The sequence below is a fragment of the Salvelinus sp. IW2-2015 genome, linkage group LG4q.1:29 (assembly GCF_002910315.2).
Source record: "Salvelinus sp. IW2-2015 linkage group LG4q.1:29, ASM291031v2, whole genome shotgun sequence".
NCBI lineage: Eukaryota > Metazoa > Chordata > Actinopteri > Salmoniformes > Salmonidae > Salvelinus > Salvelinus sp. IW2-2015.
Genome location: NC_036842.1, coordinates 2,220,295 through 2,233,401, shown reverse-complemented (window position 1 = coordinate 2,233,401; position 13,107 = coordinate 2,220,295). Strand labels below are relative to the sequence as shown.

Here is a 13,107-nt window from a genome sequence, read left to right as displayed (position 1 = left end):
AGTGGAATAGGAGCGGCTCTAAGTTTACCAGCTAGATCTGGTGGACCAGATGTGTGCGGTGGTGGAAAGGTGTCTGCATGGGAAAACTCTGTCGAAGAAAAACATTAAAACATAGAAAATGACAAAATGTGAAGATATTGATGTTTGTGTGAACTGCAAGGCTACGCTGGTTCTCATAGAACTGTGCAGGTCATGCCACTCGTAAAATGGTGGGTGTCCTCACAAGGCTTCACATACAATCTTGCTACAGTTACAATGGAAGCTAGTAGTAACTCCCAAAATAAAGGAAACACCATAACGTGTCTTAATAGGGCGTTGGGCCACCACGAACTGTCAGAACAACTTCAATACTTCCTGGCATAGATTCGACTGGAACTCTAGAACTCTATTGGAGGGAGGCGACACCATTCTTCCACGAGAATTTCCATGTTTTGGGGGTGGAAAACGCTGTTTAAGTCACTGCTCCGGGAATTTCCCATAAGTGTTCAATTGGATTGAGATCTGGTGACTGAGACACACACACACCCGGGTTCGATACTGCGACCAAAACATTCTCATTTGATGTCATTTGACTTGGCGGTGCGACACACTTTTTAAAAATTGGTCGCAAGGGTTGCCAGTGGAAAACTGTACCTGGTCACGTTAGTTTTTGGTTCACAATTTGCTTATTTTTGTATTATATTGATTTATTTAAACAGTATTGCCCAAAAGTAAACCAACTTTCTGAAGAGCCAACAACAGCATGGGAATGCCCCTGTCTGTGTGTGTCAGGACTCCACATAGCCTACAGGGTTGCCCGCTGGCCCGGGGAGGTTTTAGGAACCCCAGTCAATCATCCAAGCGGGCCACTGACAAATATTGTGATAATTATATTTTTAATCTAGGCTATATAATTGATTAAAAAATATGTTAGTTCATTATGTTGATTTATTTATCACGTGTGCTGCACACATATAGCTTATAGGTAATCTACCTGGCAGAGAGAGCACACAGCTCTCAAACAACTGCTTGGAGCAGCTTAACGAAGACTGACAGCGGTAGGGGTAGAAAGGTGATATCTACCAGTAAATGCTAAGGCAAGAATGGGTACGCAAAGTAACTACAAAGTAGCATTTGTCTACCTGGCAGAATAATAATAATTTGCATCAATCCAGTGGCAATTAGTTTTGAAAACTCCATGTGTGCTACAGAAACACCGCTAGCCAAACACAACTGTCTGGCTGGTGTGCACCTGAATTAAAGGATAACTACAACGTTTCCCCCCCCCCCCAGACTTAAAAAATGGTCCCCTGATGTGGTTGAAGCATTGTTGTGGATTTAGAACGTCCAGTTTTGTTTTTCCGATTTAGAAAGTGTGATTTTTGAGAATGAAAACCGGGAAAAAATGGTGGATTATGCCCTCTAGAAGATTTAGGAGAAAATAACACATGTCACTGCACTAAGTCTATTTTCTTAGCTGTTACAGTAAATCTATCCAAATCAATGTTAGAACACAATGACATGCTAATTTAAAGATGGCTAGTCATAATTAGCCTGCTTCTGTATGGAATGCAGGCGCATTATTGGACTCGGGCCAGGTCATTATCAAATGTTTTTTTAAATGGGTCTACCAAATCATGTGCTGGTTTCACCAACTGAACAAGTTGGTAGCACTGGTAGAACAAGTTAGTGGTGAACCCTGCACACACACACTTGTATCCTCATATGCTCCTTTGAGACCCCTCTTCCAAAGTCACTGATCTCTTCTTCTAGCCATGGTAGCCAAAATAATGGGCAACTGGGCATTTTTATACATGACCATGATGGGATGTTAATTGCTTAATTAACTCAGGAACCCTAACTCTGTGGCATCATCTGCTTTCAATATACTTGTTTTATTTACTTTATTTTGGGCAGTTACCTGTATTACTTTGGTCATAATATTGTCTTGAACGTGTATTTATGCGAGTGTTGGTGTGCTTATTTAAAAGTAATGCAGTTGCTTTGGTCATGTATTGGCTTGATTATAAGTGTTGGTTAATGTGCTGGTTAGTGTGCTTACATGAACTGTTGGGACATGCCTTTGGTCATAATATTGGCTTGTATGTGTGTTTTTATGTTACTGTTGATTGGTGGGCTTAAATGAACTGGTGGTACATGTGTGTGACCAGAAATCCGAGGCTCATCCTTCCTTCCTGACTGTCATGGCTGTTGTGACTGTCACTGTGAGAGGCTGCTCTTTTCCTCAGTGGTAGTCAAGGCTGCTGCCACGTCTCCATAGCGGATGTGTCGCAAGTCGCGACTGTTGTCACAACTGTTGTCACCTGCTGTGACTTGTTTTTGTGAGTGTTGGCTTTGTTGGTGTTCTTATATGACCTGGTGAACACCAGAGATCAGAGCAGAGGCTGGTCCATCCTTCCCGGCTGTGGTAACGGTCTGACTGTGAGAATAGACAATTAGTCAAGGCTACTGCGTGTGTCTCTATAGCGGATGTGTCACCAGTCGTAACTGCTGTCTCCCTGAAGGGGCCAGTCAGTCTGAGGACAAGCCAAGGGGCCACAGGACATCTCTATGTCACAGGATGTCCGCTGTCTGTCGCCTTGACAAGGCCACCTAGCCACCAGTTTTTATAGCAGGGTTGTTTACTATGTCCACAGTGCCCCTCAACCCCTCCCCCCAGTCTATAGATAGTGGTACTATGGACTTAATGCGATATCCAACCAAATCAGTTTACGTTAACAATGAGCATATTTGACACAATGGAATGAAAGTGCCTGATGTTCATGTTTAGTATTTGTGTTAATTACGATGCCTAGATTGGTCTTGATAAAGGAGAAATGCAAATCTCAACCAGTGAATAATCTTCATCTTCTTTTCCCCCCACTTTCCAGTCAGCTGTTCATCTGGCAGGCCCACAATACTTTGTTCATGATTCGCTGCCTTCTCAAAGTCTTCATCAGGGAGATGACGGAGGAGGAGCTGCACTTACAGCTCTCCTACCAGGAGAGGGTGCCAGGCTCCTGTGGTGAGTGAGAGAAATCCCTTCATCCCTCGCATTCAGACCTGTATTCCGTTATCCATCCCTCCACGCGTGCACACGCACACACGCACACGTCCCTCCACCTCCGCATCCATCCCCCTTTTCAATACTGAAGCACAGCCAGGACAGTGTGTCATTGCAGACGGGAGAGTGGAAGAGAGCGGTTAGTGTGGGAATTGGGAAATGTTTCTCTCTATAGTAAAACCAGTGAGGAAAAGGGTAAACGTCTTGATCAAGTAAAAGATTAGGAATTGATGTGAGTCACTCTGAGGTAAATGGTGAATTTCACAGAACACATACAGAGACTGACGATGTCTTAGACATACAGTCTGAAGCACAGGAGGCTGGTGAGGGGAGGACGGCTCATAATAATGGCTGGAATGGAGTGAATGGAATGGTATCAAACACATGGAAACCACATGTTTGTGTTCGATACCGTTCCATTTATTTCCTCCACAATTTAAGTTGCCACCAGCCCCCTTTGGTCTGAAGGTGCCACACAGTGATCTGCGGTTATTATGYCTGGCTTTTTCTTTCATTTATCCCCTTGCCAGTAAGAGTACATTTTCCTCAAAGCCTATGAGCAATTTACGCTGATCACATATCCTAGCTAACCATCTGAGTGGATTTAGTCTGACGTGATGGTGAGGAAATCATCCTGTATAGTGGGAAATGTTTTGCTTTTCAGTAAAACCAAGGAGAGAAATGGGTAAACATCCTAGTTTGTATAGTGAATTATTGGGAAATTACATAGTGTGTTTTACTTTGACCTATGAAAGAGAAAACATTTGCACAGAGTACACACACACACACCAGGGTTTCCGTTAGGAAAATGTGGTGCTGTACAACATGACCTGAAATATTTTAATTTACCGGTCATTTGAGAAATGTACCAGACCCATATGCATTATGTAACCCATTTGGGCGTCCAACCACAGTGCTCAGAATGACAGAAATCACATTTGGATGATGGTAATTCATCTTAATTATGGTAAATTCATCTTAACCGAACATGGAATGACGCAGCCAATAAAACATCATTTTCAAACATTTGCCAAAACTCTGTTCTAAACAGCGCACCTGATGAGAGCGGTTCCATATGTATCAAAATCTCCATTCAAAACTTAGAAAGAGGCGGAATCTAAAGATGCATCAACAAGGACGGGTTGCTAATATGACTAAGATTTGGGCTTCTGGTCGAAAGAAAGTGGATATGAAAAGTCTTTCATAAATTTGCCAAAGTTATGTAATTACTCCCGTCCATACAGAAATATATCAAATCAGTCAAATACTTCACCAGAAAGCGTCATTTAGTGACAGCGGAATCAAGGATCTAGATTTTATTTTCTATCGTTTTTGTTGTTGTTGCTCGTTTCAAACCACAAGCTCGTAGGCCTGTGCCTATTTGGGAGGCCCGTAATTTGGGCAGAGCAAGTGGCAATAGACCTAGCTGAATACTGAGTTGTGGCTGTCAGTGAAAAGCATCTACAATATGTGTGAAGATGATGTGTCTTTGAGTATAATTTAAAATGTTGAGACAAGAAGAAGGGTAGGGGTGTGTGACGAAGATATAGGCAAGTCTCTCTCCAGGAAGGACTCAGCTCTCTCCCGCCAATTCTTGCGCATTCATTGTTTAATTGTGTGAATTGTTTGCCCTTTGATAGTTTTTTAAATTTTTATTCCCTGTTACATATGTCACCAGTAGTAAATGTAGGTAATACGGAATTGATAAATAGAGTAGTCCAAGACGTATAGAAAGGGAGGTAGACACGCTGAGTGGAGAGATGAATGCAATTGAAAGAACCTGAATTGATCATATTTTCTGCAGTTTTTATTTGTTGGCTTTATGTGTTTTGTTTTAGTTGACAATGGAAGTTCTAGGCCTACTACTGCATTAGCCTATAGACTGAGTTCAAAGCGCTCATTTCTTTAGCCGCCAATGGGTCGCGGTGTATCAATGTGTCCATATGGCAGAGGCTGGTGCTCACATTTAGTTTAATTTAAACTTTTAGATTATTACCATTTTAATTCCCATTTTTATGATTTACCATGTGACAATGATTTTGACAAACACAAACGTTATTATTGAAATTACACTGTTCCACAAATGCGCATATGATAATCATAACTGGCACGCAGATCGGTAGAAATGGTAGGATAAATTATTAGCTCCCTCAAACTTGAAATTAACACACCGCCTATGAAGTCTTTATAAAATAATTGCCTCCTCTTTTCCATGGTCGGATTTGCCTATAGGCTACTTTGAAGCAAAGTATGACATGCCTCATAATATGAAGTAAAGCTTTCAGGTTTCAAACAATTAAGTAGGACCTATGTTTTCAAAATGCGTACTGCCTCCAGGTCACATGGTGAAGTGCAGGTGACACGCTGATAGCCTGTTGCCCGCACTTGAATGATGAATGGAGGCATGCTTCAATTAGGTTACCAGTTGACAAATAAAAATAGTAGGCCTAGCTATTTTCAATCGTGGCCATGAAAACAGTTTAACACGATTGCATTTAGAATGCTTGCACATGAATGGGCTTATAAAAGTATGTTTTTCTCAGCAACCTGCTGAGGAGCTGCAGGAGAAATCCCGCTCGAAATAGGCTCTTTATGCTGTACGCGTGTGATAGCTGTGTTGATAAATAAGATGGGGCTACATGATGACTAACAAAGAGACACAACCGCCAATTTAACCTGTAGACGACAAGCATGATGGTCAAATGTATTTGCCTCCACTAGTATTTCCATCAATGAATAGAAAGCATTATTTTGCAATTACATTTTTTTTCTCCCGGTCATTTTGGCCGGCAGCAGTTTTATTTATCGGCTTTTCATTTTTCTTATCGTCCGATAGCCAGCTAATGGAAACCCTAAAGTAGAGACTGATGTCTAAATCAAACACACTCTGAAGCTGCCACGCCACACACTTAAGCCTATGTGAACTGCGGTTCCTTCATTCATCCCTTTGCCAGTTCAGTCACTCCATTTCCTCATCTGGTATTGTCTTCAGTGGCTGCTGGGTAGGTCACCCTTCCAGAGAGAGGGGGAGGGAGATACGGTGGGGGGGGGGGGACGTGGAAAAACGGCATCACATCCCATCATCGGAGTTAATATCGGCTCTGTAGTCTAGATTGGGTTCCCATTTAAGCCCTTGGCTCCCAAGGGTTGGACTGACGTTGGTGGGAAAAGCTGGGGAAGGGAAGAGAGGGGGACATTAGTGGGAAGAAAAGAGAGGGAGGAAGGGAGGGACGTTAGTGAGAATAGAAAAGATGGGGATGTTAGTAGGACGAAGAGAGAGATAGAGAGGAGGGCTGGAAACGCTTAATTGGAAGTTGTTGGAGACGGAGGAGGAGATGGTGCCAACAGGCTGTCTTCACCCTCCACTGTCTCTTTCAATCCTTCTCTCTCCCTGGAGGGGAAGGGGAGGGAGGGAGAGTGGGGAAGGGTGGGAGAAAATGGCGAGAGGGATGGAAGAAGGAAGCGAGAGAGAGAGAGAGGAGAGAGGGATTTCAATGGCGTATTGCTAGGGGTTGCAGAAACCAAAACTGAGACAGAGCAGAGCAGTTGTTTTTATTCTTGTGATTTTATGTTGTTTCTCTGTTGGTGTTCACAGATTGATACTGTAAATGTGTAGACAGGGAATAGTCTTTTAGTCGCAGGAGATTGAACGTGGAGAGAGTAACGTTGAACATGTATAATGCATTATAATAGCGTTTGGTACTTGTGTCCATTTACAAGACCCATTTGAAGTGTAAAGATATCAAAACATATAATATATAGCATAGATATAAAGCATAGACTGTGTGATATCCAGGATCCTCTGTATTCAACCCTGTTAGGTTAATAACACTGTATGAACATTTGCCATGATAAAATGATGTACAAGAGATGTTTCATCCATGTTGGCTTTGCCAATGAACATAGGCTAGTCTAGTGTATATACACTCACTTACTAGGTACACCACCCAGTTCACAAAAATGGATCGCTCCCAAAGACAGTCACGTGGCCGTGGCTTGCTATATAAAGCAGGCCGACCGGCATCGAGACATTCAGTTACTGTTTGATTGAAAGTTAGAATAGTCAAAAGGAGGGACCTAAGTAACTTTGAGAGAGGTGTGATCGCCGTTGCCAGACGCACCGGATCCAATATCTCAGAAACTGCTGATCTCCTGGGCTTTTCACGCACGACAATGTCTAGGGTTTACCGAGAATGGTGCGACAAACCAAAAACACATCCAGTCAATGGTATTCCTGTGGGCGAAAGTAGCTCGTTGATGAGAGAGGTCAAAGGAGAATGGAAAGAAGCGTGCAGGCCACAAACGGACAAATAACAGCGCAGTACAACAGTGACGTGCTGAACGGGATCTCGGAACGCGCAACTCGTCGATCCTTGTTACGAATGGGCTATTGCAGCAGTCGACCAGACCGGGTTCCACTCGTATCAGTTAAAAACAAGAAGTGGCTCCAGTGGGCTCGCAATCACAAACACTGGGCTGTTGAGATGTGGAAAAGCATCGCCTGGTCCGGAGCGAATCACGCTTCCTGTTGCGTCATGCTGATGGCAGAGTCAGGATATGGCATTCACAGCTTGAGTCCATGGACCAATCCCACCTGGTGGTGTGACCAACATCCCTGTGGAACGTTTCTGACTTGTAGAATCCATGTCCGGAAGAATTCAGGCTGCTCTGGAGGCAAATGGGAGTCCGACACAGTACTAGATGGGTGTACCTAATAAACTGGCCACTTAGTGTATATTTAATCAGTATCAAGGCTATGCGTTCTATGGAGCCTTCCCACTGTGCCTTGTGTTCTTCTTATGTGTTTCTGTTTGCCTGTCAGCTTGGGTTGCACTCACCACAGCTTCCCATTGAACCCAAATGGACACAGTGGTCTTTTTACTGTGGTAAGGGAGTGAATATAGCTACTGGCTGATCTAATTGAAACTGGGGTGAAAGCAGAAACAGGCTAGGTAATTGGCTTAACCCCGGTCTCTCTCTCGCTCTCTCCAGACACAGGGAGCGAGGTACTGCTGGAAGAGCTGATGTGTAACCTCGTACACCTGGTGGTGGAGGTTCCCCTGCTGTGAGTATACCTCTCCTGGGTTGATGGGGTAAGATGGTTAGACGGAATGGCATAGAAGGAGGGGAGCAGAGTGAGGTGTGGTGAGTCTGGACCGCCTGTGACGACCTCCACGTGCTTTAATGAGTACACGGACAGTGGCAAGTGGAAGGCCAGCTCTACACACTACAGCTTCTCTGCACCTACTATATCATCAGTTAGACTCGTAGCATTTTATACCTCTCCCTTTTTCATATAAAACCTGACACCATAATCTGGTCCTAATGGCACTGTCTGTTGAAGTATCAGTGGTGGCTTTGGACCCCAGACAGGGGCAGATGGGGGTAGACCGAGGTAATATGATCCTGTGTTCTGCCCCATCTCATTGAGCTCCACTGTGAATGCACAAGGTCCTCTGGTGTCACACCAAGGACACCGTCTTTTGTTTTTGTCTTTCTAGTCACCTACTCATCTTGCATCTCTGACTGTTTGCCAGCCTCTCTCTCTCTCTCTCTCTCTTTGTGTGCCAGCCGGCTTTTCTATCATTTTCTTTCTGTCTCGGATAGAATAGAGGTCTCTGGCAGAGGTTCAGAGGCAGAGGGTCACTGGATCTCTGTGTTCCCATTGCAGTGCGGTCTCATGGTCCATCTGCTGGGGTGGACACACTCCCTCTCTCACTCACACACACAGTGAGGCGGTTGAGAGAAACTGAGGGTTAGGTAGGGAGGGTCAAAGGGAGAGGCAGGCGGTAAGGGGAGAGGAGCCCCTTGGATGGCTGGATTACAGCCCCCTGTTTGGGGGTGGGACATGCAGCCACTGCCCTAGGGAGGGAGCATGGTGAGCGAATGGTCAGTGTGTATCTTCAACGGCATTCCAAATAGCACCCTATTCCTTATATAGTTCACTACTTTTGACCTGAGCCTTACGTCTTTGCTGTGCTGATTGGGCATCTCGCTCCGGCTCAGGGGCTTCGTTGGGTTCTGTGGCGCCGGGCTGGTCGTGGTGAGTCGGCCCGGCATTGCCGGCGGCGCCGGTGTACATTTCAAAGGCATTTCTCCGCTTACGCCTCTGTCTTCGCTTTTGTGCTTTCCCAACACGCAGCGGTGTGTGTGCGCGCACATGCCTGCGTCTGTATGTGTCTTTGTGTGTAAGCTCATCAAACAGTCAGCAGGACACTCATTTCTATGTCTATTCCTATTGCCTTTTAGTTTTTCATGGTCGACATTTCTATGACTTTTTATTTAGGCCTGGCTACATTATTTAGCCTTAGCCATGCCATTCACTTCTGAAGGTCTGTCAATGTGCCTGTGCTGAAAGCACGAGTCTCCTCCTTTTGTGTGTGTCGTGAGTATGTCCGTGCTCCAGGCCGAGACTGCCTCCCTCCCTCACACTCAATACAAAAGCATTCGGCATGGCGATCTCCATGTCCCATGGAGTGTTCTCAGGATTTCCTTGTCCTCCGTTCCTCCTCCATGTGTCCGTCATGCCTAGAACCTATGAACCGCGATGATGATGCTGAGGATAGTGATTGAGGAGTGCATGGCGGTAACCTTACTCTGAGTGGGAACACACTCATACACACTTTGCTATGTAAGTGTCTTATTCAATTCTTCTTGTAGTAACTCGATCAAAGACAAAAAGGAGGACTGACGGATGTTATTACTCTTGTTTACATGAGAGCCATTCCGAGGCAAAGGTTGGTTGAGGTTTGAAAGAAATGATTGACGGGGGTTTGAAACAAACACATCTCTCTGTCTCTCCGTCTCTGTTCAGCAATTCATTCCCTTCATTGTTTTGAAGCTTCACAGCGTCCTTGTTTTTTCCCCCCTTTTCCCTTTGTTGCCGTCGGCCCGTTTCCTATCTACGTGCTCCGAGTAGAGAGGAGAGGGACAGAAAGCCCGCCTTTTTGGTAGAATTCAAGAGTGTATCCCATTTTTTTTTTTTAACATTTTAAGAATGTTTAGACAAATATTTTGAGAGTTGACCAGTGATGGACTGCAGCAATCAATATAGGATGGATTGAACTCCTTCTGTTTAGGATCCATCCCTTGTTCTCACCATTGATGCAATAACAAAAATGTAGGCCTAACTAGAACGGTCACCTCGTACAGTAGCTAGGACAGGCACGGACCATTTGGAGACGTTTTCCATGGTAGCTTGTGTTAAACTGAAAAGGAAAATCAACATCTAAAGGGCACAGATGTTTTATATACAGTACAGACTGTATAATCTGTGTGTGCCAGTTGGCGTGGTTAATGCCAAGAGAGATCAATTCCTCCCACTACCTGTGCTGGGGGGGGGGGGGGGGCACAATGGTGTCGGTTGTCAGTTGAATAGCCCCCCACTCTGAGTACAGTGGTAAAAATAGAACCCTGAAAGTGAAAGGCATCTGTGGCGTGACATCACAGGCTGCGGAATGGAAGCGAGGCGGAACTGGAAGAGCGGGGGGGGACAGGAAGGAGAGGAACAATGGGGGGGGTTCAGAGTGTGAGAGACCGGGATCAAGAAAGCGAGAGTAGGAGGGACAGAAAAAGAGAGCGAGTGAGGAAAGACTGGCGGTGACACTGATGCTCAAAGACCATGGGGCTCTCTCTCTCTCTCTCTCTGTCATTGACTTGTGTCACGAGACATATTAATCATATCACACAGAGATACTCAATCTCTTAGTCACTGCATGTGGGCCAATTCATGAGATGAGAGAGAGCAGCTTATGTCCTCCTCAGTACACACCAGTTTCATTCAGAATACTATGTTCCATGTGTGTTTCCTGTCAACTGTACAGGCTTGAGCACAAAATACGTATTTTCAACCCCCCCAAAAAATATTTTCAATGTCTTGGTGCTTATAGGCTTTGTGCAGCACGATCACCAAGTTATATGTCTATTTAACACAGTGTGTGTTTCTCTCTCTCTCTCTCTCTCTCTCTCTCTCTCTTTCTCTTTCTCTTTCTCTCTCTCTTTCTCTCTCTCTCTCTCTCTTTCTGTGTGTGTGTTACAGGGACATCACGTACAGTATCCTGTTTGAGGCTGTGACCACCTTGCTGGTGCTGCTGTCCTACCAGCTCTTTCACAAGGAGATCCTGAGAGACGGACTCATCTACCAGTACCTGATGAAGGGGCGATGGTGAGTGGAGAGATGGTGACGCGCACACACATACACACCCGACGGTGAGTGGGAGGCATTTGAATGAAATCAAATACTATTTCAATCCAGGTCTGCTACTGTATATACCTAAACACATATGGGTCTGTGTCTGTAGTCTCAACGCCTTCCCCGTTCACTTTTATTCGGCGTAATCACGACCCAAAAGTAACCTTGGCAAGCGAGTCTCTACAATGACACAATCACATGATCCTAACTAAGAAACTTTAGCAGGAGTCTCCTTGGAAACAGCTAGCTACATGTTACAGGTTGTAATTCAGATTGTTCCAGACAGTTCCGAGTAACATTATCAAGGTCCGAGTAATGTTCTCACGTTCCACGGAAAGTGGTCCAGCCAAGATGTCGGTCTCTGCCACTAAGGAGCCAGTCATCTCCCTGGTGGGTCTGGAGGAGTGCGTCCCAAATGCTACCCTATACCCAATATAGTGTACTTCTTTTGACCAGGGCCAATAGGGACAGACCCTACTCTGTCTGAGGTTCAGTGGGACGCTGGCCAGGGCACACAAGAAAGCTGAGCTTCTGCCTCAGCCAAAAACAAGGCCCACAAAAACAAACACAAGTTGTTTTTCTAAGCGCTCCACTTCTCTCGGTCTCGCGCACACGCAGCACACACGCAGCACACGGTCTCCCTCCCTCTCTCGCACGCACGCACACACACACACACACACACACACACACACACACACACACACACACACACACACACACACACAGTTACTCACAATAGAGTTTGTGTTTCTCTCCTCACATTCAAACAGAAACGGAAGCCCACCGCTGCTTTTCTTGGGACGTTTTCCCATATCTGTCCAACGTTAAAACAAGAAAATAGGTTGGTTTCCCACTAAAACATTCAAAAACAGTAAACACTTATTAATCACAGAAAGGCCAGTCATCCTCTCACCGGAGTCCTGACATATTTTAATAATAGATTTTTTTGTTATATATATTATCTAACTTTTTTTTCTGTTGTATTCGTCATTTCATTGTTTCTGCAAATACAGTGGGGAGAACAAGTATTTGATACACTGCCGATTTTGCAGGTTTTCCTACTTACAAAGCATGTAGAGGTCTGTCATTTTTATCATAGGTACACTTCAACTGTGAGAGACGGAATCTAAAACAAAAATCCAGAAAATCACATTGTATGATTTTTAAGTAATTAATTTGCATTTTATTGCATGACATAAGTATTTGATCACCTACCAACCAGTAAGAATTCCGGCTCTCACAAGACCTGTTAGTTTTTCTTTAAGAAGCCCTCCTGTTCTCCACTCATTACCTGTATTAACTGCACCTGTTTGAACTCGTTACCTGTATAAAAGAGACCTGTCCACACACTCAATCAAACAGACTCCAACCTCTCCACAATGGCCAAGACCAGAGAGCTGTGTAAGGACATCAGGGATAAATTGTAGACCTGTACAAGGCTGGGATGGGCTACAGGACAATAGCCAAGCAGCTTGGTGAGAAGGCAACAACTGTTGGCACAATTATTAGAAAAGGAAGAAGTTCAAGATGACGGTCAATCACCCTCGGTCTGGGCTCCATGCAAGATCTCACCTCGTGGGGCATCAATGATCATGAGGAATGTGAGGGATCAGCCCAGAACTACACGGCAGGACCTGGTCAATGACCTGAAGAGAGCTGGGACCACAGTCTCAAAGAAAACCATTAGTAACACACTACGCCGTCATGGATTAAAATCCTGCAGCGCACGCAAGGTCCCCCTGCTCAAGCCAGCGCATGTCCAGGCCCGTCTGAAGTTTGCCAATGACCATCTGGATGATCCAGAGGAGGAATGGGAGAAGGTCATGTGGTCTGATGAGACAAAAATAGAGCTTTTTGCTCTAAACTCCACTCG

General features: G+C 44.8%; 1 protein-coding gene across 2 annotated transcripts in view; it reads left to right on the top strand.

Annotated features, from left to right (window-relative positions):
- Positions 1-13,107, top strand: part of dym (dymeclin) — a 143,447-nt gene that overhangs the window by 18,546 nt on the left and 111,794 nt on the right. For both annotated transcript variants that reach the window (XM_070440551.1, XM_070440548.1), the window contains exons 5-7: positions 2,871-3,004; positions 8,036-8,108; positions 11,082-11,207. In XM_070440551.1, coding sequence (XP_070296652.1) covers positions 2,871-3,004; positions 8,036-8,108; positions 11,082-11,207 — 333 coding nt within the window. The remainder of the gene's footprint in view (positions 1-2,870; positions 3,005-8,035; positions 8,109-11,081; positions 11,208-13,107) is intronic.